General features: G+C 49.8%; 2 protein-coding genes and 1 long non-coding RNA gene across 4 annotated transcripts; 2 read left to right on the top strand and 1 right to left on the bottom strand.

Moving 5' to 3' along the window:
- Nucleotides 1-4884: 4884 nt before the first annotated feature.
- FOXA1 (forkhead box A1) lies at nt 4885-9291 on the bottom strand. The gene is made up of 2 exons (XM_054199624.1): nt 8855-9291; nt 4885-6342 (listed from the first exon to the last, which is right to left on the bottom strand). The coding sequence occupies exons 1-2, from the start codon at nt 8924-8926 to the stop codon at nt 5080-5082; spliced, it is 1335 nt and encodes a 444-aa protein (XP_054055599.1). The 5' UTR covers nt 8927-9291; the 3' UTR covers nt 4885-5079.
- A 274-nt stretch (nt 9292-9565) lies between these two features.
- LOC128908942 (uncharacterized) lies at nt 9566-21200 on the top strand. 2 transcript variants are annotated; one of them, XR_008466163.1, is made up of 4 exons: nt 9566-9670; nt 9899-10008; nt 12181-12568; nt 20922-21200. It is a non-coding gene; the product is annotated as an uncharacterized LOC128908942 (long non-coding RNA). The 2 variants fall into 2 exon arrangements; XR_008466162.1 differs by lacking the exons at nt 9566-9670; nt 9899-10008 and adding an exon at nt 11707-11925.
- A 388-nt stretch (nt 21201-21588) lies between these two features.
- LOC128908934 (uncharacterized) lies at nt 21589-23302 on the top strand. Its single transcript, XM_054199950.1, has 2 exons — nt 21589-23081; nt 23161-23302. The coding sequence occupies exons 1-2, from the start codon at nt 22269-22271 to the stop codon at nt 23206-23208; spliced, it is 861 nt and encodes a 286-aa protein (XP_054055925.1). The 5' UTR covers nt 21589-22268; the 3' UTR covers nt 23209-23302.
- The last annotated feature ends 277 nt before the right edge of the window (nt 23303-23579 follow it).

The raw sequence follows: 23579 nt of genomic DNA, 5'->3' as shown, positions 1-23579 counted from the left end.
AAACACCATGGCACGGCTTGGGCCAGAAAGTTGCACGGTTTGGGAGTGAAATGCGGGGTTATTTACACTAATCTATCCTTAACTGCTACTTTGTCACAATGGGCAGAATAATTAGTAGAAAATAACCAGAGAGAACAAAGGCAGGTTTTCTTCTTATCGCCTCCCGTTTTCCACTCTTCTCTTCCCTCAGTTATTTTCTCCCGATGTAAAAGACCTTTCGACACTGCAAATCGCAGAAAATGTACAATCTGTTTTTTTAGTTATTACTCTGCCTTTGCTAGTAGCTGAGAAGCCTGGGTTTGCATTAAGGGAAAAAAATGACCCATTTTGCAGCACCGCCCTTGACATTTAAATAATCAAACTAATTGCATTTTTATTTTAGCTATTAACCATTCTCCTATATTTCCTAACACAATATTGCAGCGTGGGAGTTTTGCGAGGACTTACGTGTACATTCCGTACCCCGGTCACTCTCTGTGCACTATTGTGGTGTGATTTTCGCCTGGTCATTGTGTGTTGTGTATATTTCCACTTGTCTCCCCTGGAAACAAATACATATTAATTGTGTATATGTTAATATACACAATATATGCATCTATATGCCTCACGAGAGAACTTTCTATCCTATGTTTGTATGAGGAAAATTTGTTTCTTCACGAATTAAAATTGTCACGAAAATGCACACGAAAACTATATATTTATTGAGTCTCTCTTTTAAAAATATTTTTTTCAGAGAGATTAGTCACATATGCTCACACTTATATGCCTAAATCCCGTTTTATCATAACAGAAAAGAAATAATACAAGGTTCATTGTTATCACAATCAAGCGTTTTATCTACAATATCGCTGTAAAATTAAAACCGAGTCAATTGCTCTTTTAAAGGCTAGTTGGCGTTACAGCAGGGGAATTCATTTATTTCGGGATTATGTTGGCGGACCAGTAACCATTCAAGTATTCAATATCTACTCAACATTTCAAAACAATTTTTGAAGCTATGCCAGCGGCTGAAGTGTTTTCTCGCGCCGTTCTTTTACAATTTACTTATATTTTATTGACACGACTAAGTTTCAGAGGGAAAAACTGAGCGGGAAATATTTTTTCTCATCTTTCCGTCCCCAACATTTCAAATTAATTCCTTCCAATAAATGTACACCCTCCGATTGTTTGCCGATGTAGATGTCAGTGTTGCCCATCCTCAGTCAGAAAACAACCCAGGAAGTAATTGTGATTTTAGTTCTCCCCCCTTATTTGCGCGGCTGAAGTTGATTTTATTCCATCGACTCTTCCCTTCTCCGGAGGGAAGGTGTTTTTCCCAGGTGCTCCCAGGACGTGCCACGGACGAGGGCCCCATCCTGCCCCCCTTGCCGGGAGGCGCGGGGCCGCCGGACCCTGCGGCAGAGGAGGGCCCGGCCGTGCCAGGGCAGGACCCTCGGCTGCTCCTCGCCCCCGGCTGCGGGAGCTGCCCCTGCCCATCCCCGCGGGGTCGCGGCCGGCCCCGCCGCGCCGCCTCGACGGCCCCGGCCCCGGCCCCGCAAACGGACCCGACACACCCCGCCCGGGGCCGGGGACCTCCTCACCGCCCAAACTCCGCGTAAATCTTTACAAAGATCCCCCGCCACCCTGAATTACTCCCCGCTTGTATTTAATGACGTTAAATGAGCCGTTTTCGCTCGCACGTGGCCGGTCGGAGGTAATTGCCGCTTAGGAAAAGGCGAAGTTCCCCTATAAATTCCGGTGACGGCCGGAGCCCGCAGGTTGGTGGGGTCTTCGCTTTGCCTGTGTCCCGGACACGGGGCTGAGGCACCACCTCCGACACGGGCAAAACCCCCGCACCCGCCAGCTCCTTCCCCCCTGGCACCGAGCGAGGGCTCCGGCTGGAAGGAGATGCTCGTAAGCTCCCCTCTACATACTGCGGGGGGTTTCGCCCTTCTTTCCTATGAAGCCTACTTTTAGTTGATTTTTGCACTGTGGCTGGGGGCTTCTTGAACAGAGGATGAAAGCAGCAGCAGGGCAGCTAGAAGCGGGACAGAAAACAGGGGACTCTTCTCCCCTCTGTTCACTTCCAAGTCCTACACCGAGCACAGAAAGCTGCGCTCTCTGCGGCGGGAACCCGCATTTTTAACGTGAGCCGCATCCTTGTTATGTGAGTGGATCATTGCCCACTGCAGCCACCATTTGGCTACGGGAAGAAAGGGAAGGAATATAATCTTGATGGCGAGAGGCGAAGGGGCACACGCTGTATCCGTGACAGGCTCCGCTCCTTATCTATGAGAGGTTTGGAGCCGCGTCGGTCCGCTTAAACCCATTTATTACCCACGCCTCGAATATTTCCATTACACACGGTCTGTGCTCCTCAGCTGATATGTGAAACCTGCTGCCTTATCGCTGTCGGTCGATTGATATTTTCTGTGTACAAGCCCAAGGCATTAAATCAATGTCTCCACGCTGCAGTGGCATATTCTCTGCAGACTAGCCTGCGGGAGACAAGTGAAGTCCTGCTGCAAACGGGCTTCATCCTGTCTCGATCCGCACGCAGCTCCTTTTGGCAGAAGAAGCGGGACTTTAAATAGGATCCACCTGCCCGGACTTGGTGTCGAGCAACCCCGAGCTGCCCCTGGCCGCGGGGCATCTGTCGGCCTTTGCCAGTTCAGAAAATACGGAGGGCGAAGGGACGGCACAGCCGGGTCATGGACCACCCGGCCAAACCCGGCGTCCCGGGCACAAACCCCCGCTCCCTCCCGCTGCAGGACCCTACAGGTCGGCCGGGACCCGCGGAAAATCTCCGCCCCACCGAGCGCGCCGCGCAGCTCGGCTCCGGCGAGCCGGGAGCGCCGTGCTCCCATCTCGGTCCCTCCCCCCCGCCCCGCGGCCGGTCCGGCCGCACCTGCAAAACCCAGGGCAGAAGGGCTCTCCAATGCGGTTTTTCTCCCGTTTTTCGCTGGGTAGCGGTGCTGGAGGAATTCGGTGAGATTTCTGGGACGCTGGTTTGGCTTTTATTTTCTAAATCGACCCCTCAAATTTAGTTTGCCGCCGTTGTCCCTAACCCGTCAGGGGGGCAATTATGCGGTAATTATGAGAATTACACAGTTCTTTTATCTGGCGGCCGTACACGGAGGCGGCTGAGCACAGCGAAATCTGTTCACGTTTAACGCCCCCCCTGCTCCTCGCCCCGACGATGCCGCTTGTTGGCGACCAGCGCGGCTGCTGTTATCGCCGGGATAGATCCGAGCCAGGGCTGGGAGCTCGGCCCAGCCTTTCCAGCGGCCCGGGGCGAGGCGGAACAGCGCTGGAGATGCTCCCCTCGGGCCTCGCCCCGTCCGGCGGGGAAACGCCGGCTCTGGCTGCAAAGCACCCAGGAGGTTACACCGCCTCGGGTGGCTTTTTCCCCTCCCTCTCTCAACCTACCCCGGCACCGTGAATTAAAAAGAAGAAGAAGAATAAAAAAGACACCACCACATACAGACCCGCACACACCGGTGGCACCGCGGCGCCCCGCAAACGCAGCCTGCGGGCGCGTCCCCTTCCTTCCCTCCTTCCACAAGCCTGGCCGTACAAATCGTTCCTCTTCACATCCACGCTTTAGCGCCGCGTTTGTTTTTCTGGCACACGGCTCCGTCCTCCGCAACCCGCCCCAGAAATTTTGAAAGAAAATAGCAGAAGTCTTTCATTGTTAACATTTGATTTATTTAAAGTCCTTAACTGCAAATGATCAAAAACATACTTCACGCATTAAATTCTCAGTTATCGTTTTAAATCAAAATATTTTTTCAATTACAATCACATTTATAAAATTAACAAAATTTCTTAAATTCACGTGTAATTCTTTTTTTACTGTCATTTAAAGCAATTTCCAGCTGTAAAGAAAGAAAAAAATATAAACCATGCAATAAATTAAGAACATTGAGACAGCGAACAGGAATAATAATAAAACCCGTCTGGCTATGCTAACACCGTGTAAAACTGTGGAAAGTGCATTAACACTGGATGAAACAAGCTAACGATGGCGATAATTAAACGGCCACACACACAAAAAAAAATTGATGTGGATTTATTAAACAAGTTGGAAAAGGGGAGAGTGACAGAGCTCTCCTCTTTTCCTTGCGTCGGTGTAATAGTCAACGTTTCCTGGGGGAGGGGGAAAATAACCTTGTTATAGATAACACAGTTCTAGCTGGTACACAATGAAGACACTTAAATTAAATAAGCATGTCATCCACATGTTGATGAGAGTTCCTGATGAACGAGAATCTTCAGTAACAGATGGGAAGGAAAAAAAAAATATCCAACTGGCTGTGACCTCTTGTAACTTTATATTACATCCCAAGACAGGTAACACTTGGAAAAAAATAAGGGTCGCATCCTGCACTCCAAAGTTCCAGTCGGTCCCCTCGGGAGTGCAGGATCCGTCCCGCAGCATCTGGGTGTATGCGGGTTGTAGTAGCCGAAGGTTTATTTTGCAAGTATCAAAAGGATGATCCGAGAAAGTAAATAGTCCTCTTGTTGCTTAGAGATTCTCTTAGTGTTTTGCTACTTCACAGCAGTATTGTCCTTCAAAGCCTTTTTAATTAAAAAAAGTCTTAAATGTCTACTCGCTTCTTCATCTCCGTATTGTTAAAGTATTGCCACATACCTGTAAACTTACATGAGATTATAGAGCACAGAAGGGGTGAGGGCGTGGGGGGGAGACAAAGGGGCGGAAAGCACAAACAAGTAGTTTACAAGCTCAACAATTTTTTCTTCTTTTTTTAATAACACCCTGCAAAGGCTAGGGGGGATCTCCGGGGAGAGGGGCTGGGCGGCAGAGGCGGGAGGGGGGTTATGTACAAGCGGGACGCGGCCGGCTTTGCAGGAGGTCGTGGTGGAATCATAACAAGACACAACGCGTTGCGAGACAATTAAAAAGTAACAGTCCTGTGCACGCAGCGTGCGGAAACACCTCGGTTTGTCGCAGGGAGAGGGAAAGGGGGGAGAGAAGCCGGGAAAGGGGAGCGGGCGGCAGCGGTGCGGCCGGAGGGGAAGAGGCGGGGGGCGGCGGAGGGGAAGAGGGGCTCGCCCCCGGCGGCGGGGGGTGCAGAGCTAGGAGGTGTTTAGCACGGGTCTGGAATACACACCTTGGTAGTAGGAGGGCTCTAGGGCCGAGGGCTCGATGCTGCTCCGGCCCGCCATGGAAGCGCTGCCCAGGGGCAGCCCGCCGGAGATGCTGGCACCGTAGGAGGAATATTGCAGCGCCTGCTCGTAGGCTTTGAAGTCCAGCTTGTGCTGCTGCTCCGAGGAGGACATGAGGTTGTTGATGGAAAAGGGGTGGTTGAAGGAGTAGTGGGGATCGCCCTTGAGGTGGAGCTGGGGTTCGTGGGCTAAGGAGTGAGGGGGGTGCGGGACGGAGGCCAAGGCGGGGACGGAGCTGATGGTGGAGGAGGCGGCCGAGGCCGAGGTCTTTAGTTCCGTGCTCGATCCGCTGTGGTCCATAGACTGGGGGCTGGTGGACGGGTTGGAGCTGGAGAGGGAGGTGGCGGTGTCCAGCTGCGCGGGTTTATTGTGGCCTCTGTGCAGGGGGGAGTTGGAGCTGGAACTGGAGGCCCCGGCCTGATCTTTCCTGCCCTCCTGAGGGGCTTTGCTGTTCGCCGGCTTCTCGCACTTGAAGCGCTTTTGCCGACGGAGGTAGCAGCCGTTTTCAAACATGTTGCCGGAGTCGGGGTGCAGGGTCCAGTAGGAGCCCTTGCCGGGCTTGTCGGGGGAGCGGGCCACCTTGACGAAGCAGTCGTTGAAGGAGAGTGAGTGGCGGATGCTGTTCTGCCAGCGCTGCTGGTTCTGCCGGTAGTAGGGGAAAAGGTCCATGATCCACTGGTAGATCTCGCTCAGCGTCAGCATCTTGCTGGGCGCTTGCTGGATGGCCATGGTGATGAGGGAGATGTAGGAGTAGGGCGGCTTGGCGTGGGGGTAGCTCCGCTTGAAGGTCTTGGCGTCCCGCGTCCTGCCGAGGTTGGACTGCGTGTAGGCCATGGGGCTCATGCAGGGGTTCATGCCGCCGTAGGGGCTCAGCCCGTTCATGGGGGCCGGCTGGGCAGACATGGCGTTGATGCCGCCGGGGCTCAGCGCCGTGCCCATGGCGGCCACGCCGGCCGGCATGCCGTTCACCGGCCCCGCCGAGCCCGCCGGCATGCCGGCCACGGCACCGGGGCTCAGCCCGGCCCCCAGCCCCGTGTTGGCGTAGGACATGTTGAAGGAGCTGGAGGTCATGTTGCCGCTCGTCGTCATGGTGTTCATGGTCATGTAGGTGTTCATGGTGTTCATGGAGCCCAGCCCCGAGTTCATGTTGCTCACGGGCACCGAGGAATAGGCCTAGGGCAGCGAGACGGAGAGAGGGGGTTAGGGGGGGAGAGGGGGGCGTGCGGGAACGCGCCGGGGCCGGATCCGCCCGTCCTGCCCAGCGAGCCGTGCAAACCCCCCGCCGCGGGACGCCGTCCGCTCCCCCGACACCCGGGAAGGCGCTTTCCAAAAGCCGCGCGGAACGGCCGCTGGCGCGATGAAAAGGTCTAATTCATACGTGATTATAAATAGACACGGGGCGGGGGGGGGGGGGGCAGGCTCTCGGTCCCGACGCCCTCCCGTTTTACCGGCGTGCCGCGGCTTGCGCCGGGATCCCCGGGGCGCACGGACCGACGGCCTTCCCGGAGCAGCTCCGCACCCCCGCAGAGCCGGGCTGCGGGCTTTATCTGCCCCGGGAAGAGGCTTCCTCCAGGAATATTCCCGCGGTTTTGCTGATTTTGCGCCCCGTCTCGCTACCTAAATATTGAAACTCCTCAGATTGTTGAAATTTACGGGCGTACACGGCCTGCGCCAAGGAGAAATTCAACTGCCTGCGCTTAAGAAAGATTATTTTAAGAACTATCATCTCACTCATCTCTCCCACCCTGCGCCGATTTAAATTTCTGTTCCTGCAAAAGATGCGATAATGTCTTGTAACAAAAAAAACCCCAAACAATAAAAAAAATAATACTCAAACCAAATAGCTCACGTCCGCGCATTTCATCTGTGGAAAGCTTTCCCCTTGTCTTCATTTTCTATCAAGTCAGTGTTTAAATTAAAGATATATTAAAAAAAAAAAAAAAGTAAAACCAACCTCAACTTTCCCAAAGTACGAAAAGCCTGAACTTTCCCTGCCTGAGATTTTCTACAGTTCCCCGACGTGCAAAAAATGCAGCACCCTACCACAGAACACAACTCTTAAAAAAGGCAGAACCGGAGAGCTTGAAATTGTGCTTTCCAGTACGGCATCTGATTTAACAGGAGGAAGAAAGACGTTCCCATTTTACCTCGACCAAAGGCAATACGGCTAAGGAAAGGAGGTTTAGGCGACGGTTAAGTGTATAAAATTCATTACTGTTCACTACAAATTCCACGAGCCTATAAACGCGCTTTTAATTTAGAGGATCACATTAATTATTTGAGACGGTAGAACGCGGGTGTGTTTCCCAACTTGCATCCATGCAGGGATTCAAATTAAGTAGTAGGGGAGGAGAAAATATTGAGGCTAAAATATAGCAAAAGCGAAGGTCGCTTAACTTTATGTTTGTGGATAATGAGTATGGCGAGGATAAATGAGTCTGGAAACGGCACATAATTAGGATGACCCTTATTTGCCCTTAGCCGACTTTCCTCTATTAAAAAAGATGCCAGTAGGGTGACACGTATCTGCCTGTGCCCGCGTGGCCCTATGGGGGCTGTGTGCCAGCTCCGGGGTGCAGGGACGAGGCGTGGGGACTGTGTAGCCGTGTGTCCGGGTTGTGCTGATGCAATGCCCGGGTGCGCACACCTAGGTGCCTGCCTCGCCGCCACACTTCCTTAAAACGGCTCCTTCCCGGGCGGCAACCCGCGGGGCTGTTGGCGGGGCTGCCAGGCGCTGCCTTCCCCCGGGGACCCTCACCGCAGAGCCGCAAGCGACACACAGCGAGCCCCCCGAGTCCCCGCAGGGCCGAGGCGCGCCGCGAGGAGGACTCCGGTCGCTTCCGTGGCCCTCTCCTCCGCCGGAGTTGGTGACGCTCGGGCCGGTTGTCCCCCTTCTTTGGCACCATGTTGCCAAACAGGCGCGGGGGGGGGGGAGGAGAGGGGGGAGGGAAGAGCCTCCCGGGGTGCCGCGGGCCGGGCCGGGCCGGGTCCGGGGAGGTGGGTCCGGGGCTGCGGGCCCCCCTCTCGCTCAGGCTCCCGGGGCCGCTCCCGGCAGCGCCGCCAGCCGGCCCGCGGCAGCAGCGCACGCCGCCGCCAGCCCGCCTCGCAAAGTACGAACAAACGGCTATTTTCTCCAACCCCCGCCCCCCCCTTTCTTTTCGCTCGGCTTTAACAGGTGAGGCCCCCGGCAACGGCCAGCAGAGAGGCCGGCGGCCCCGCCGAGGAGGCCGGGGAAGGCGCTGCCCCCGCCCCGGGACGCGCTGGCCACCGGCTCCCTCGCCCCCTGCCATCTGCCGGGAAGGAGCCGGGGGCCGGCAGCGCGGCGAGTCCTCTGCCCCGAGCCAAGAGTTTACGGGACGCTTTTGTGCGCGCCGCAAGCGGAGATTAAAGCCTTTTAGATGAGATCAAGGGCTGCCCCCGGTCCCCCGGCCCTCCCGGCGGGCCCGCAACCGCCCTGGGTCTCTCTCAAACGCCTCCCGGGGCTCTCGGAAGCCGTGTTTTCCTCGGGGAAGCCTGGCCAGCTTCAGCGCCGGAGGGAGGGAGGAGGCACGTTTGCACTGGCAGGATCTGGAGTGGAGACCGATTCCTCCGATTGCTGCCCCCCTCTAAACCCCCAGCCCTCCCCCCGGCCCCCCTCCCCCTTGCAGAGGGGCAGCAGCGGAGCCAGACCCTGGGATTTACTCACCTCTTGAGTGTCGGCGTAGTAGCTGTTCCAGTCGCTGGTTTCATGCCCTTCCATTTTCACAGTCCCTAACATTATGGAGCCAACCTGCCCGGTGTAACCATCCAGCCCTCTTGCAAGCGAGCGACGGGCAGCAGGAAAAGAGCCCGAAAGCCCGACCTAGCAGGAAGCCAGCTCTCACGAGGGGCGGGGGGTGCTGAATTCTCCTCTATAACCAGCCAAAAAGGAGGCAGGGAGCGGTGTGGGGCGAGACAGTTGAGAAAGTGAGGAAGTGCCGGCTGGGATGTGAGTGGAGTTGAGCTGATGTGGATCTTACGTCGCAGAAGTACCCACCTCCTCCTCCTCCTCTCCCCATTTGTCCGCCGCACAAAGGCGTTCGCACCTACAAAGCCGGAGATGCACCTGCAAACAAGGCAGTTCCCCTCGCCTGCAACTCCCCCCGGGGCGGCACTTTATTTGCAAAGCGGCGTAATTGGTTTAAGCTTGTGGGGAAAGAAGGAGAGACAGAGGTGGGCAAAGGGGGAAGAGTAGGAAAGGGGGAGGAACCCCCCCCCCCCCTTTCAGATGGACAGGACAAATGCTAGGAGGGATCGGTGGAAATTAAATGAGGTAGATAAGGGAAGGGCAGCCCCCTCTGTTTGAAGAGAATGCAAAAGGCCATCCAGCCTTAAACCCCTGAGATTAGGGGCAATATTTACTGAAGTCCAGTAGATGCTCCTTTAACTTGATGGCCAGGACGTGCTCCAAAGTCCCGAGTCCTGCAGTCCACAGGCTTCCCCCCCGCTCCCGCCCCTCACTTCAAAGCCGGTTACCGCGCAGGTACCTCGGCGGCGCCCCCCTCCCCTGCCCGACGCCCCCCGCTCCCAGCGCCCTCGGGGCGGGGGACCGGGCTCGGCGCTCCGGGCTGCGAGCAGGAGGGCTCGGCTCCCCGCTCCCCAAAGCCCTCCGACCCCTTTCCCCCCGCCTCCTCCATGGGCCCTTCAAACGGGGCTGCCGTCCTATGTAGATGGTGGCGGTGATATTTTTTCTCTGGTGCCTTACGTTTAGAAACCATGTGAGTCACCGCGCTGAGACATAACACAACAGGCACCCAATAAATGCGGACAGAGGCTTGAATGCGGATCTACCGATATTAACCTCCACTTGGCAAACATCAGGTGAGTCACTGAAACCATTTTATATCTTTACTGTGGAAAGCCTCCAGCCCAGAAGGCTCCTTCGGAAGCCTTCTCTGGTGCCAAGGCACCCAGGAGTAGCAACAATAAGTAGCGGGTATCTCTTTACCAACTTCTTGCTCATTAACGTGATTTCTCTCAAAGAAAGGAGGAGGAATCTACACAGACTGGTAAAAGGTAAAAAGAGGCAACACCGATAAAACAAATTGACATTGGACAACATTCTTTATTATTATGAAGAGAATATTCAGGCTTTGCAGACGGATCGAACATTTTCTGTTTCTGCGCCTGCCCTGTCCAGCTCCTCGAGCTTATGTCAAGACCACAGACTTTTCTTGGGTTTCTCTGCTATATCCTTTATGAATTTATTCCTACCCAGCTACCAGAACTTTTATCACCTGATAGTAAAAAAAAAAAAAAGGACAAAACCAAAAAACCCCACCCACCAAACAAACAAACAAAACTCCCCAAACCCAAATAACTTCCTGGGCAATGGGAATTTGAAGGGGAAATAAAGTTTCTTGGGAATTTGAAAAAGGCTTGCGTATCATACCACACAAAGTACAATACATATCTGGGTCTGAATTTTTGGTTGGCACGTGTAACGTTCAGCAGGATCACAGTTGCTTCCACAGTGATTTGTCCTCGAGTGATCTGCGAAAACGTCACCCCCACAAACACGATTTTAAAGTTTCTTATACGGAGACCCATCATTCAAATGACGAGATATAGCATATCTCCACCTCGACAAATACGTTCTAACTTGTCCTCTAAATGCGTTTTCTGTTATCCCTTTCTTTGTTCTTTCCATCCTCGTCCTTCTTTCTTTAAATCTGGCAACAGAATTAAGTCAAATCCTCGAAACAAACAAAACTCTGGAATCAGCAGACGAGAACAAGGGATGAAAATGTGTCTTGAAGGAAATAAAATAGATAAAAGCACTGGATTTAAACCCTGCTTTCTCAAATGGTCAAACTGCACCCGTGGAAATTGGAACAAAACCCATTGGAAAATCGAAGAGATATTAAAATTGCGGTCTTCGTGTATGCACCCTCCCTCTTCCACTAATGGAAGAGGTCTATATGTGTGAAATCAGAGACCCTTCGGTGGTGGTTTGTTCATTTTAGTACCTGAGGGTCGCTGGGACCGCTGCACCCCTCCCAGCCTGCATGCGGCGAGGCTGTGGGATGCAGCGGTCCCAGCGACCCAGCTGGTGTCACACTCCCCCCCCCGCCGCCGGGTGACCTCGGGGCGGTTGCTGCCCCGCTTCCCAGAGCCCAGCCTCGCGGGATCAACACCCGCCGGGACACCGGGCAGCCCACGCAGGGCTCACTCCGTAACCTGGAAAAAAAAAGAAAAAAAAAAAAAGAGCAAGGCAGGAAGCCGGCCACGCTCCTCGGATGCTGCTACAAAACGGCGGGAGGCGTTTCGCCGGGCGGAGCAGACGTGGCGGTCGGCAAGAGCCGCTCTCCCCGCCGGCCCGGCCCCTCGAGACGCCCCCGGCGGGGATGCTCGCCGGCCGGGCGGGCCGTGGCGGGCCGTTCCGGGCGGGGAGGGGAGGGCAGGTCGGGGGTTGTGCAAAGTCGCAGCGCCTCCTGTTGTCGGGCTGCGCGTCGGGCTCGGCTCCCTCTTTCTAAGGCTGCTGCCAGAGGTGAGAGCACAGATGGGCTGTGATTTTAGAGAACCTTTCGGCTTGGTGTACAAATCTGCAAGCCCAAGGCAGAGTCAGCCGCTGGTGGAACTTCCCTTCAGCCGGGGTTGCTGTGTTGCAGCCCTGGTGGAGAAAAGCCTTCCTTGTGTGAAGAAGAGGGTCCTGATGGCTCTGCCCACGGTTACAGGAAAAAGAGGGTGTTTCGGTAGTTGCCCTTGCCCCGCACTTCAGCCTCTGCGAAACCCTAGGTGAGATGCTCCGAGAGTCCAGCGCGATTTGTCCGTACCCTTTGCAGCTGGAAGTGAAGGACTGTTTTAGGATGGAGGACACATGATAGCAGCCAGGAGCTCTCCAGACGCGCTTAGCTGCTTTTGTGTTTTCTAGACTTCAGGACGGTAGCCCTGGCCCGATTTAGGCAGAGCCTTTCCCTAGCTCTCGTTAGAGTAGCACCAGTTTCTGATCAAGCTGTACACTGGCTTATTTTTTTAATTTTTTTTTTTCAGGAGAGCTGTTTGTGCAGCTTTTCTTTTTTTTGTGGAGAAAAGCGCAGGCTGAAGTGAGCTGTATTTTCCCCATCTAAACGGCAACAAGGTGCCAGGCTCCACCGGTGCGCGCTGCCAAGGAGGAAAACATAATAACTGACCTAAAAGAGGAAAGTACGTGTGTGTGGTTTGCGGGTGTGTGGAGCGGGGGGAGGACGCCCACGGGAGACCGTGTCACCAGCGTTGGCAGTGAGAGCTGTGCCCCGCAAAGGCCACTCGGCAAGCGGCCGCTTTTTAGGAAGCACATCTCTGCGGGGTCCGGGCTGTCAGGCGGGGAGCGGCCCCGGGACGGGGGCCGAGAGCCCGTCGGCGCCGCTCGCCCAGCGCTGCTCGGGAGCGCCGCCCGCAGGTACTGTCCCACGCGTAGGGCGGGCGGCCGTAGGAATCGGTGGGGGCTTTAATTTTAAGTTCGGAGCGCTATTTTAGTTCGCTGCAGTGTGAGAGCTACTTCTCCACTGGCAGGGGCAGCGCCTGCCGGTTTAATTTACAGGGTCTTATTTGATTTTACCCAAACGCCGTCGTGTCCTGGCAGGGAATCTCTCGGCAGTGCTTGTGCGGGGCAGATCGGGAAGGAGCTGTGAGGCTGTGTCGGCATCATGATGCCTTCCCTGCTCCTCGCTGTACATCCGCCTTCTCTTTTCCCCTCATCTGTCTCCTGCAGAGGGTTGTTGGTGCCCGGCTTTCCAGGCGGGCCCAACACGAGGAGGGAAGCTGCGCAGCGGGTCGCCTCATACGGCGTGGGACCCCTCAGTCTCTCCCACCCTCCCCCTGTCCTTACTCATCCACCCCCCCCGACGGTGGGAAATCCCTCTTCCCATCTGTTTCCAACCCGGAATCCTCCCTCATCCAAGCGGGCAAACAGTAATCGGGTGGGAACGTGCCGCTGCCCAGGGCAGGGTCCTTTGGACGGGGTGGGAGGGCGGGCCGTCCCGGGGCGCTCCGCGGGCAGGTGTCGGTGACGGCCGGGAGCGCCCCTCGCTCCGGAGGGAGCCCATAGAGACGGCGGCGGAGTCGGGGAGCTTGTTTCTCACCCCTCGGCCCCCCAGGGCAGAGCCGCCCTGGCTCTGTGCTCCTGCCGCTGAGCCCTCAATGAGAAGGGCCGGCGGGGATACCCCCCCGCTGCCCGGAGCACCACCCAGGGGAGCGGTGGCTCCCGCGCCCCCGGAGTTCACCAGCCGGTGCGATGGGATAAGGTGGCGTTTACCTTCCTCTCCCTCAGGAGCGGCGCCTGGGCAGGTGAGGGCCCTGCGTGGGGTCAACACTTGCTTCGGAGCCTTTTCTGCGTGAGCTTTTCTTACCTACGACCATCACAGCCGAGTCACCCCCTTCCCCCGACCAACCCGAGGTAGGAGGGGGGCACCCCATTTTGTCACTGCACCTCCTCCTCCCCGGCACCCGTGGTCTCGATCCTCCCGGGAGGAGTAGACGTGCCCTCCCGCCGCCCCGTCCCCGGCAAGGAGGGCCGGGGGGACGCACCCCTCGCCAGCCGGGCCCTGCCTTCCCGCTGCCCGCTTCTCGGCCGCGGGTTTTCCGCCCTTTCAGCCGCCCCCGCCGGGCGCAGTGAGCTCCGGAGAGGCCGGGACCCCGGGCAGGTACCGCCCTGCTGCCGGCGGGAGCGCAGCGGCGTGTCGCCCCCTCCAGAGGCCCAGACCTGCCGGATTTTATTTTATTTTATTTTATTTTATTTTATTTTATTTTATTTTATTTTATTTTATTTTATTTTATTTTATTTTATTTTAATTTTTTTTCTTAAATTTCATTGCAGTTCATTGTGTTTCATTTTTCTAAGCATCATTCAGCATGTAGTGACTTGAGTGACACTCCCAATATAAAAAATAATACCTCTCACCCCCCAAATACTCACGTATCAGATAAGTTAAAGGAAAAAGAAGCACAAATAACAAAACGAAAAATTACAAATAAATTAATATCCATTGGTTGAAGAGATGAGAGTAGAGAAGCCTCTACTTTCTTGTTTGCTTTTTCTTTACTGTAACAAAATAGTTCTTAACTAGGTAAATCACAATCCATTGCATATAATCACTTTATTTTTGCTAGTAGATGTATGTATGCTGTTTGCAGAACTCCAGTTGGCAGGATGCTCACACTGCGGTGCATGATTGGCCAAGTGTGTTTTACTTATTTTATGTAAAAATAAATGCACTTGATATTTCTCATTTGACTCAAGAGCAACCATGTAGGTATTTCAGTTATTGGGTTTTTTATTTATGTTATGATCTACTGAAATGTAAATAGAAATGCTTCTGTTGTTTATTTCAATCAGTGTGCCAACTCTTATGCAATTACTCAATGTCTCTTTGAAAGTCTTGTGTGCCTTGTTTTGTTTTAAAGGAACTGCGGTAATATGGCATGGAAGAAACACTGTCAGAGGAGATGGGAATTCGATTATGCACAGAGAAACACGTATACACCAATGGCACCCACTTTGTAGAATCTCACCCAAATTGCAAAAATGGTATTTCAGGACACATACAGATTTCTTGCAATGCACGTACAAGGAAGCAAGAAAGCAAACTGAGACAGCGAGTGCAGTTAATCTATATAAACCAGTATAAGAAACAGAGTGTGGTAGGAAGGACACTTGTGCATGAATCCTAGAATTATTTCTTTGTTAAGGTTGCCCAAGTGACTTCATAGTCCAAAGTCTGCCATTTATTTTTTTTTCCCAACAATATCTGCTGGTTGAACAAAAGCTATTTCCACTCTCCATGAGTCTTTCTTCTCCAAAACCTGCAGTGAGTTCTCTGTGAGAACATCTGTTTTACTGATGTAAACCAAATATCGCTGTATTGGACAAGAGATGCAAAGCTGACCAACTGCTTGTAATATTCATGCCAATACAATACTCCAGTTCTTCTGCAAACTGACCTTCCTATGCAGAAGGTGGACTTGGTTTGGTAACTTGGATTTTAAGCAATGGAGAGAGGAGGAATGCTAACCTTCTTTCACTGCATAGCACCATATTTTCAAATTGTATGCTCCATTCTCCTTTACTCGCAAAGAATTAATCATTTCCCTGCCTCTGTCTCCACAGCAGTTTTACAGAAAAGCATTGAGAGAGAGCAGTATCCATCATAAATGGCTTTCTTGGCTGGCTTCAGCTCTGAAGAATCAAATGTACAAAATCAAGGCTGGCTTATTTAAACTCCTCCCCAGGGAGCAGTTCCACAGCTTTACTCAGCTTGCAGTTCCTAGAGCATAAATTAATTCAGGCTGAATTAACTGCACATTTTCTTGAGCTGTATTAACATGGACACCCAGCTATTGTGGGATGTATGGCAGCATGGTCACACATATAAAGAAACACTTTGGCCATTTGCTCCATCAGGGGACGTACACTAACCTCTGTGTAGCAAAAATGATATTTGCCCTGGAAAAGGATGCCCGAAGGCCCTATGTAACATGTCCCATAGTTTTACATTGAAATGTGATAACGTGAGTATCAACTGGTAACACCCTAAAATCAGAAGCAAGACCCATAAAATAGGATAGTCAACTAGCATCTATGGGAAAGTAGAGGAAGGTCTGGATTTGGTAACATTTTAGGACTCCTCAGGGGCAGCAGCTGTTCCATATTTTGGAGAGTGGTTGGTCCTCCCAGCAGCTGGCCTAAGCTTCTGCTGCTGCTTCAAGCGTTTCAAGGGTGAATCTCCCTGCTGAGCAGATTTAAGGGAATGACATCAGGAAGGTCACTTAGCTCACCATGTGCCTTCCCTTCTGTTGCCACGTTTGCTCAGTTCTCTGTGTAACTACTGGTGAGACAAGGAAGAATCAGATTTAATTCATTCTTCCTCCACCCCTCCCCAACCAACAAAGCAGCTGCCAAAATATTTCTGCAGTGCATGTGGTTTCAGGTTTACTTCTTTTTAGGTAGTGACTCAAGGTGGGACGATTGGGAAGGAATCCAACACCCGACCTTTCCTTCGGTTCCTCCGAAAGAGAGAGATTCTCTCTTCCATCCTGACAATTTCATAGCAGGATCGGGTGGCTTTCCTATTACTCGCTGAACAAACAATCCTTTTCCCCTCTTCAGGATCAGTATCAAGGATCACCGTCCATGCTGTGCCAGAAATCCTTTAAATCTTTTTTAACATTGTCCTTAGAGGTAGCTGGAACTTCAGTCTCTGCAGACACCGCTCCTCACCCTTTGCAGGGCATTTCCTTTTGCTGAAGAAACTGATCAGATGTGAAGATTTTTCTTGTGATTAAATGGGATTTCTATGTCCCCCAACACTGAATCTTCAGCGTGAAACCTATGAGATCTACAAACACACACATATATATCTACATCCATATATCCACAGTCAAGCTGTTGTCCTAAGAGAACAGAAGAGTTGGACTGGAAAATCTGCTGTATTAACTGAAAGACAACGGAGAGCAGAGATAATATGATCAAATTTTAAAACTAAAGCAAGTAAAGGGCTGAGCCCAGCAAAGACTTTGGCAGGTGTTTAGCTGTAATTTCTCCGTTTATTGCTTACAGCCTTCTTCAAAGCCAAGAGTGTCTCTGACCTTGTGCCTATAATAAAGGCTATGTGTGATGGGCTTCTAGAAGCAACCCATGTTATTTCTCTTGGATTATGTAGTAAAATGGCACATATCTGGAAACATTATAGTCATGTCATACTGAAAATAAAATCTGTGATTCATGATCACTCAAAACAACCAACTTATTTTCTCATTATAAATATGTTTTAAATAAAAGGGCTCCACCGCCTTTCCAACTTTTTATTTATTTTTATTTTGAACTATACAGGAAATGCCATTATTTAAATAATGTGTTTCAATCAGGAAAGAAAAAAACAAACAACAAAGCCCAGAATCATAGAAGGAAGAAAAATTTTAACTATTTCTACTGGTATAGTACTGGCAAATACAGGTATCTCACAATCATAATGGAGATTAGCAGAGCTGGGTGTGCATATTTGTTATGGATCAAAGATAGGATATAGCGATTAGAAGAATGACAATGCTTTCAACACTCACAAAGGGATTGAATGTGTGATTTATAATACTAATTCCACAAAACCTTTCTATGGCTGCTTCCTGCACAAGGGATTCAATATGGATTGATCACTGAAAAAAAAAAAGTTTTTCCTTCAGCTCAGTTGGATCAAACCCTTGCAACTAACCAAAAAGCTTTTCAGTATTGACAGTCTCTGATTTAAGAGATTATTTCCCCCCAACCTGTTTACTCCACTGTTCTGCTACAGATTACCGTCCCCACAGCATAACTGTCAGAAAAGTTTGTGTGCTGCATTCCCAGTGGCTGTACTTCACAGGTCAGTGTTTTAGCTTATAATTAATTGATTTGCTCTGAGTGTTTATGGCCATTTTATAAATATACATGGCAGAAACATTAAAACAAAGATGTTGATGCAAAAAGCAAAACAGTAGCCTGAGGATACATACCTCTGATTTTCTATTTACTAGCAGTCACAAGCAGTGACTCAGTTATGAATCTGCCACTGGTTCTACTGGGAGACTTAGTAAAGCCATTCAGACTCTCTTTGTTCTAGCTCCTTGTCTCTAAAATGGGATAACGCTACTTGGGCATCGGGGTGAAACTGTATTTGCAAATATGCTGTTATCCTTGCTAGAACTATTGCATTGGTGAATAGCTTTGAGCAAGTGTCTGCCATTTTTGGGGTAGACTAGACTGGTGCTTTGGCTGCAGCACACCAAAAAGGAGAGAGCAGCATCGTCCGGCTGGGCTGGCAGGGCTTTGGCCTATTTCATGTGACAAGAGTTTCACAGCCTGCTGGAAATAGATACCAAGGTGAGGCTTAGCATCTAGTGACAACCTTGATGTAAGCCACAGAAGAACTAGCAAAGTAGTTGCTCTTCCTGCTGCTCTACTACTACTAAAATGCTCTTACTTTCCTTTTTTTCTTTGAAGTAATTGCAATTCAGCTTTCCGAGGACTCTTTCTGGCATTTGCTAGACAGCCCATACCAGGCTGTACACATTTCATATGCACCATACTGTCCTGGTTCCTGATTGCCCAGATGACAGCGACTACTGGAGAGCACCGTTAACTTCTCTGGACTGTGCTCTGGTTTCGTCCCAAAGCCTGTGGGGCACCATGTGCACCTCAGTCTCATTCCAGCATGAACTTGGATTATGGCAATGATGTGCACCAGGAGTGGGACTTCCTACATGGTGTGGACTCAGCCAATTTAGGAGAAAAGAAATTCCATTTTCAACTTTCTCCAACCAACTGAACAATTTTTTAATGACCACTTCTCTTTCTAAAGAGAAAAAAACCCCTTCCTTGTAGCATTAATAGACTAATAACTTAGATGATACAATTTATGCGATATTAGAAAGCTTAGTGATCTGGTGAGGCCTAATTAAGAATAATAATAATGTGTACCCAGGCACTGCACTTGCACAAGGTTTTCCAAATCTAGATCCATTTGCTAAGTATAAGGATTCATCTGCTGATTAAATTTTGCGCTATGCAAGCTACAGAGATAGGGCTTAACCTGTTTAACTCAATAAAAAAACACCTTCAGGCTTTAAGCATCAGTGTGATCATATAGAGAGGGGCATGTGCTAATAATACCTGGGTAAAAGGAAAAAAGCTTTCCCTGTTTTCCTGTGTATCAGAGACAAGAATCTCGGCAGCTGTCATCTCTGTAGCTCAAGCTGAGGATCTAGAGGATATATTGGCAACACTTACTCTTGGAATGTGTGGGGATTAGTAGAGGAAAAATATAGCATTTGGGATTTAACTTGACATCATCTCCCCTTGGGTGCTTACTCCCTTTGCTTACAGGACCTAGAGTCTAAATGCTGTAAACCAGGAAACATTTATGAACCAAGGCTGGAATCTTTCTTGTAACAGAACTACATTCCCCAGGAGCCAGGCCCTGGTTTGCTGCAAGCAGACCTGGCAGACAACAGATACCGTACGGTAACACAGCATTTTCCATTTTACCACAACTACTAACCTAAAGAGGAAGCCCATGTCTAAGGATTTTTCCTTCTTCCTAAGATTTTTTTGATGCAAATACTTCTTGCCATTCAGCGGCTTCTTACTGGAACTTCCTGATGCAAATACCTCTTCACATGCAGGGTCTTTTCTTCCACATCCCACTGTGACTCCTGCAGAGAGGAACTGTTCTGGGTAAATGAAATTGTTGAGGCTTTACTTACTGTTTAACTAGTTTGAAATGTATCTGTTCTCTAGGCTTACAACTGCATTAAACTGCTAATAGGATTCATTTTCAATGAGGCAATCAAAAACTTCATTCCTGTTCTGAACTGCTCTAATGGCCTGGGCAGCTAACAGGAATCCTTCAAGGCGGATAAACTATTTCATATTCCACCTTCTGCTCCTCCAACTACTGTGGGATTCCTGCTAGGGAGAGGGAGAAGCAAATTAGACACCAAATAGATAGGCTTCCTAGGGTGTATTACAGGGCTTTAGTCAGTTATCTTGCTATCAGAAGAAAACCTGATACTAATTGGGGTGCAATGTGATTGGCAAATGAGTTTTTAATCTTCAACAAGTTTTTAGTGGCATTAGCAAGCTAAAAGTGGGCCTTCTATCCCAGTGTAAGAAGCATTGTTTTCAAGATGTACACTGACTACCCCCTTGAACTCCAGGAATAAATACAATTAAGTAGGGGGAAAAAAAAGCTACAAAGCTGTAGCTGAAAGCTACAAAGAAAGGAAGGGATAATAGACGACATTTGCCTGTTAGATCAGTGGAGTCTTTCAATCAGTTGAGTGACATATTTGAATCCAATATACGCAGTTAGACCCTACAGTTCCTTGTTATCACGTGGGTGTTTGGAGACCCAAACTAAAGAAAAAAAGACTTTATTTTTACCCACCATAAGAGACATAAGTGTGTTACAAACATAATTTTGAAGAACTGTTGCAGCCCAGAGATTCATGAAAAATCAAAAGCACTGGCTTTGAGTTCAGATTATATGGAGGAAACTTTTTTTTCCCCTCACTGCTATAAGCTGCTTCATTTCGCCTATTTAGCCGCACAACCAGCCTTCTTGGGAACCCGGCCAGTGTGACCTTGTAGGTTTGTGCCATAGTTATAAGCATCTTGATAGATTCACTTTGAATTTTCACATTTTTGTTTTATTTATATGTTCTTTTTCTTTTTTTTTTTTAATTTCTTTCATAAGGTTTGATGGTTTTTGGCACATTTTATCATCCCTACATTTGCTGGACACTGAAATGGTCATAAATTCTCCTGGTCCACTTTTACATCATACTTCATGTGTGGAAAGAACTACTGTTAAAATTTAACTTTCACCAGACAGCTGTCAAGTATATTTGATACCTCTGTTCTTTGACGGACAGTCTAGTAAAACTGTACGACATGGAGCCAGGTTTCCTCCCAGAGAACTGGTTTTGGAGTTTTTGCCCATGTTAATACTGCAAAACTTGTTGGTTTATGGAGTCTGAGATGGAGTCTATCCTGTTGCGGGCAATCCCTATTACTATAAATTAAATCCCGATGACAGAAGCTTTATTGATGATGATAAATGAGTCAAACGCAGCTGAGTTGGGCTTTCATCTCCAAGCTGACCCTTTGGCAATTGCGAAAATTACTTTGACAGGAAAAATGCGTCTGTCATTGCATTTGGGAAGCGGCCACACTCCATGGCACACACATCCCCAGTGATGCCATTTGTACGTTTTGTTTTCAGGGCAGAATTTTAAGGAGCCGGTGCCTGAGAGCGGACCAAGGGTTGCCCTCCACAGCAGAGAAACGAGGATGCAATGGTACAAATGACCCCGTCTGCACTGTGGCCTGCAGAAACCCGTGGTTTGGCTTGAACCTTTCTAACGACGCCTCTGGATGATGCCGAAACTTGCAGACCTTTCCATATAAGCTCACTCAAGGGAGTAAAATCCCACCAAAGCCCCATCCGCGGAAGACTCCGCGTCCCGCCTCCCACGGCGAGCGGGGAGATCGGGGGCGCTGCCAGGCCCAGCCCTCCCCGCCGGCAGGGGGCGCTGGCGAGCGGCGGCGGCCGCTCTCTCTCCCCCGGCGGGAGCCTCGTTGCTTGGTTACGGCGCGCGTCCTCTCCCTCCCAGCCGGCTCCTGAGGGAGCGGCGGCGGTGGCTCCTCCTGGGGCTGCGGGCCCGGCTCCGGTTCCTCGTCGTCCCCCGGGGCCGCCAATGCCGTGCCGGGGGAGACTAGCAGCCCTCCTGCGCGGGGCCCGTGTCGGTGCGTGGCGGGGAGGCTGCCCCGTGGCGGGGAGGCTGCCCCGTGGCGGGGAGGCTGCCCCGTGGCGGGCCTCTCCGGCTGTGGGTTGTCAGGCTGTGAGGTACTTGGCTGAGGGGAGGGAGGCCCTTTGCCTGCTCGAGAGAGAGAGACGTGGGGCTTGGAGGGGGTCGCTGTTTTTTTGTAGGTGGAAAGCTTGTTGTGGCTAATTCGCGAAAGCCTTCGGAGAAATCCTTTCTCAGGTTTTTTTTTCTCTCTTAGGAGTTTCTGGCCGACTCCCAATTTATGCTCGCAAAGATACAAATGGTTTGGTTGTTTCCTCAGATAAAACGCTAATAGCCATTGCTGCTGCTTAATTATATATGTTTAGAACAATCTTGTTAAAATCAATGGGGCCCTTAGCAAAATGAAGTAGTCTTTGCAAGATTGGGTTCTGTGTTGGTATATAAAATATAAAACCTCATTTCTGTTTGAATTTACAGGCTTGATACAGTAGGAGAAAACTGCTAGAAAACATGAGCACTTCGGACTGAGTTGTGTGGAAGAGCTGAATATGATTAAGGAACATGAGACTATATGCAGGGAATCTCAGTGGGATGGTCTGAAGATCAAACAAGGAATAGTTACTGCTCCTAGAAACGTGAGCATTTAGCCCTTATTGGAAGATTTAACACCAGATCAATCACATCAGTTTAGAACATTATCCTCTCCAGAGGTCAAAGAGTCCACATAAGCCTGTCATGAATATAAATAAAAATATTCCTAATTAATTCATTGGGTGTTCTGGTGTTCACAGAAAGTAAGGATATCTTCTGAAGTAAGAGACATGAAAAAACAAACTCCTGATCTCAGGGTAATGACTCAAAGAAATAAATCTGTGGAAGAAGTCAGTGCTGACAAAAATCAGCAAAGTTGGTCTGAAAAAGTTAACAGAGAAAATGCCATTTGTAGTCATGAAAGTACAGTTGTAAAACTGCCAGTAATAGCATCATTTGCAGGTACCACTAAAAAAATTGTAATGGTCAAGCACCCAGCACCACCTCAAAAGCCAAGTTACTGCCTGTCTAATTTTCATGTTAATAGCTCCCCTATCTCATTAGAAAAGACAAAAGCTGTTAGTAAAGTAAAGGATAGAGTACGTATGCTACAAATGGATCCCCAGAATTTTAAAAGAGAGAAAACTGAAGAAATAGATACTGTGATTAAAGGCAGTGATGAATTTAGCTCTACAGATTCTTATACAAGCAAAAATGTTTCAAGAAAGGGAAAAATAACCAGGGAAAGCTGTAAGAAGAGAAGCAGAGTGATTTCAAAAGCAAAGCAACAAGATTTAGATGTTGAATTGGGAAGAGTGCTGAGAAAAGGAAGTAAGCAGCCAAGTGTGAGGTCTGCTCGAGAACAGTTGGAAGAGGTAAGGGATGTGACTAGACCAGACACTTCAAAAATATACGAGAAGAACTTCCAGCAGAGAAAACCTGAAGAGCCTACTTCCACACCAGCATTGCCTGTGAAAGTGGTTGCAAGGTCTATTGATGAAATAATTGCTTCCCTGCAGTCTACTTCTCCATCTCCCTCAGACGAGATGATCAAAGAACTCCTGGAGAGTGTTCTTGGCCAGAACTACAGCATAAAAATGGAAGTAGGTGAACCAGAACAAGAGCAATATTTTTCTCTTGGGTAAATATTACTTTTATAAGAGCTGTATATTTTTTTTCCAGCTCCTACAATGTGTTACAACACAGAAGCCAGACAAAACAAATGCATAAAGACACTGATGTATCATAGAATATTCTTCACTGTTTCTTCTGCCAGTTTTTTGGTGTCCCTTAAAAATGAAAATGAACTGATATGAAAATATATTAAAACATAAGCTCTTTTGGGGTGTTATTTTTATTATACTGCTTATAGTTTAATACCACTTTTTCTTTACTCTCCCTTTTTGAAGATGACATATTCTAGTCTGACAGATGAAAAAGCGCATTAAATGCATTTGGGGTATTGTTGAAAATATTGCTTCTTTTAGTTATTGTTTAAGTTGTGACCTCTCAATAAGACAAATTCTTTATTGTCACAGTTAGGTAGATTGTGTAAGCAGCTGTAAGAGGGTCCCTTCAATTAACTATAGCAGGAGATATCA

The sequence above is a fragment of the Rissa tridactyla genome, chromosome 4 (assembly GCF_028500815.1).
Source record: "Rissa tridactyla isolate bRisTri1 chromosome 4, bRisTri1.patW.cur.20221130, whole genome shotgun sequence".
Lineage (NCBI taxonomy): Eukaryota > Metazoa > Chordata > Aves > Charadriiformes > Laridae > Rissa > Rissa tridactyla.
The sequence above is the reverse complement of the archived record's forward strand: the minus strand, read 5'-3'. Positions and strand labels throughout refer to the sequence as shown.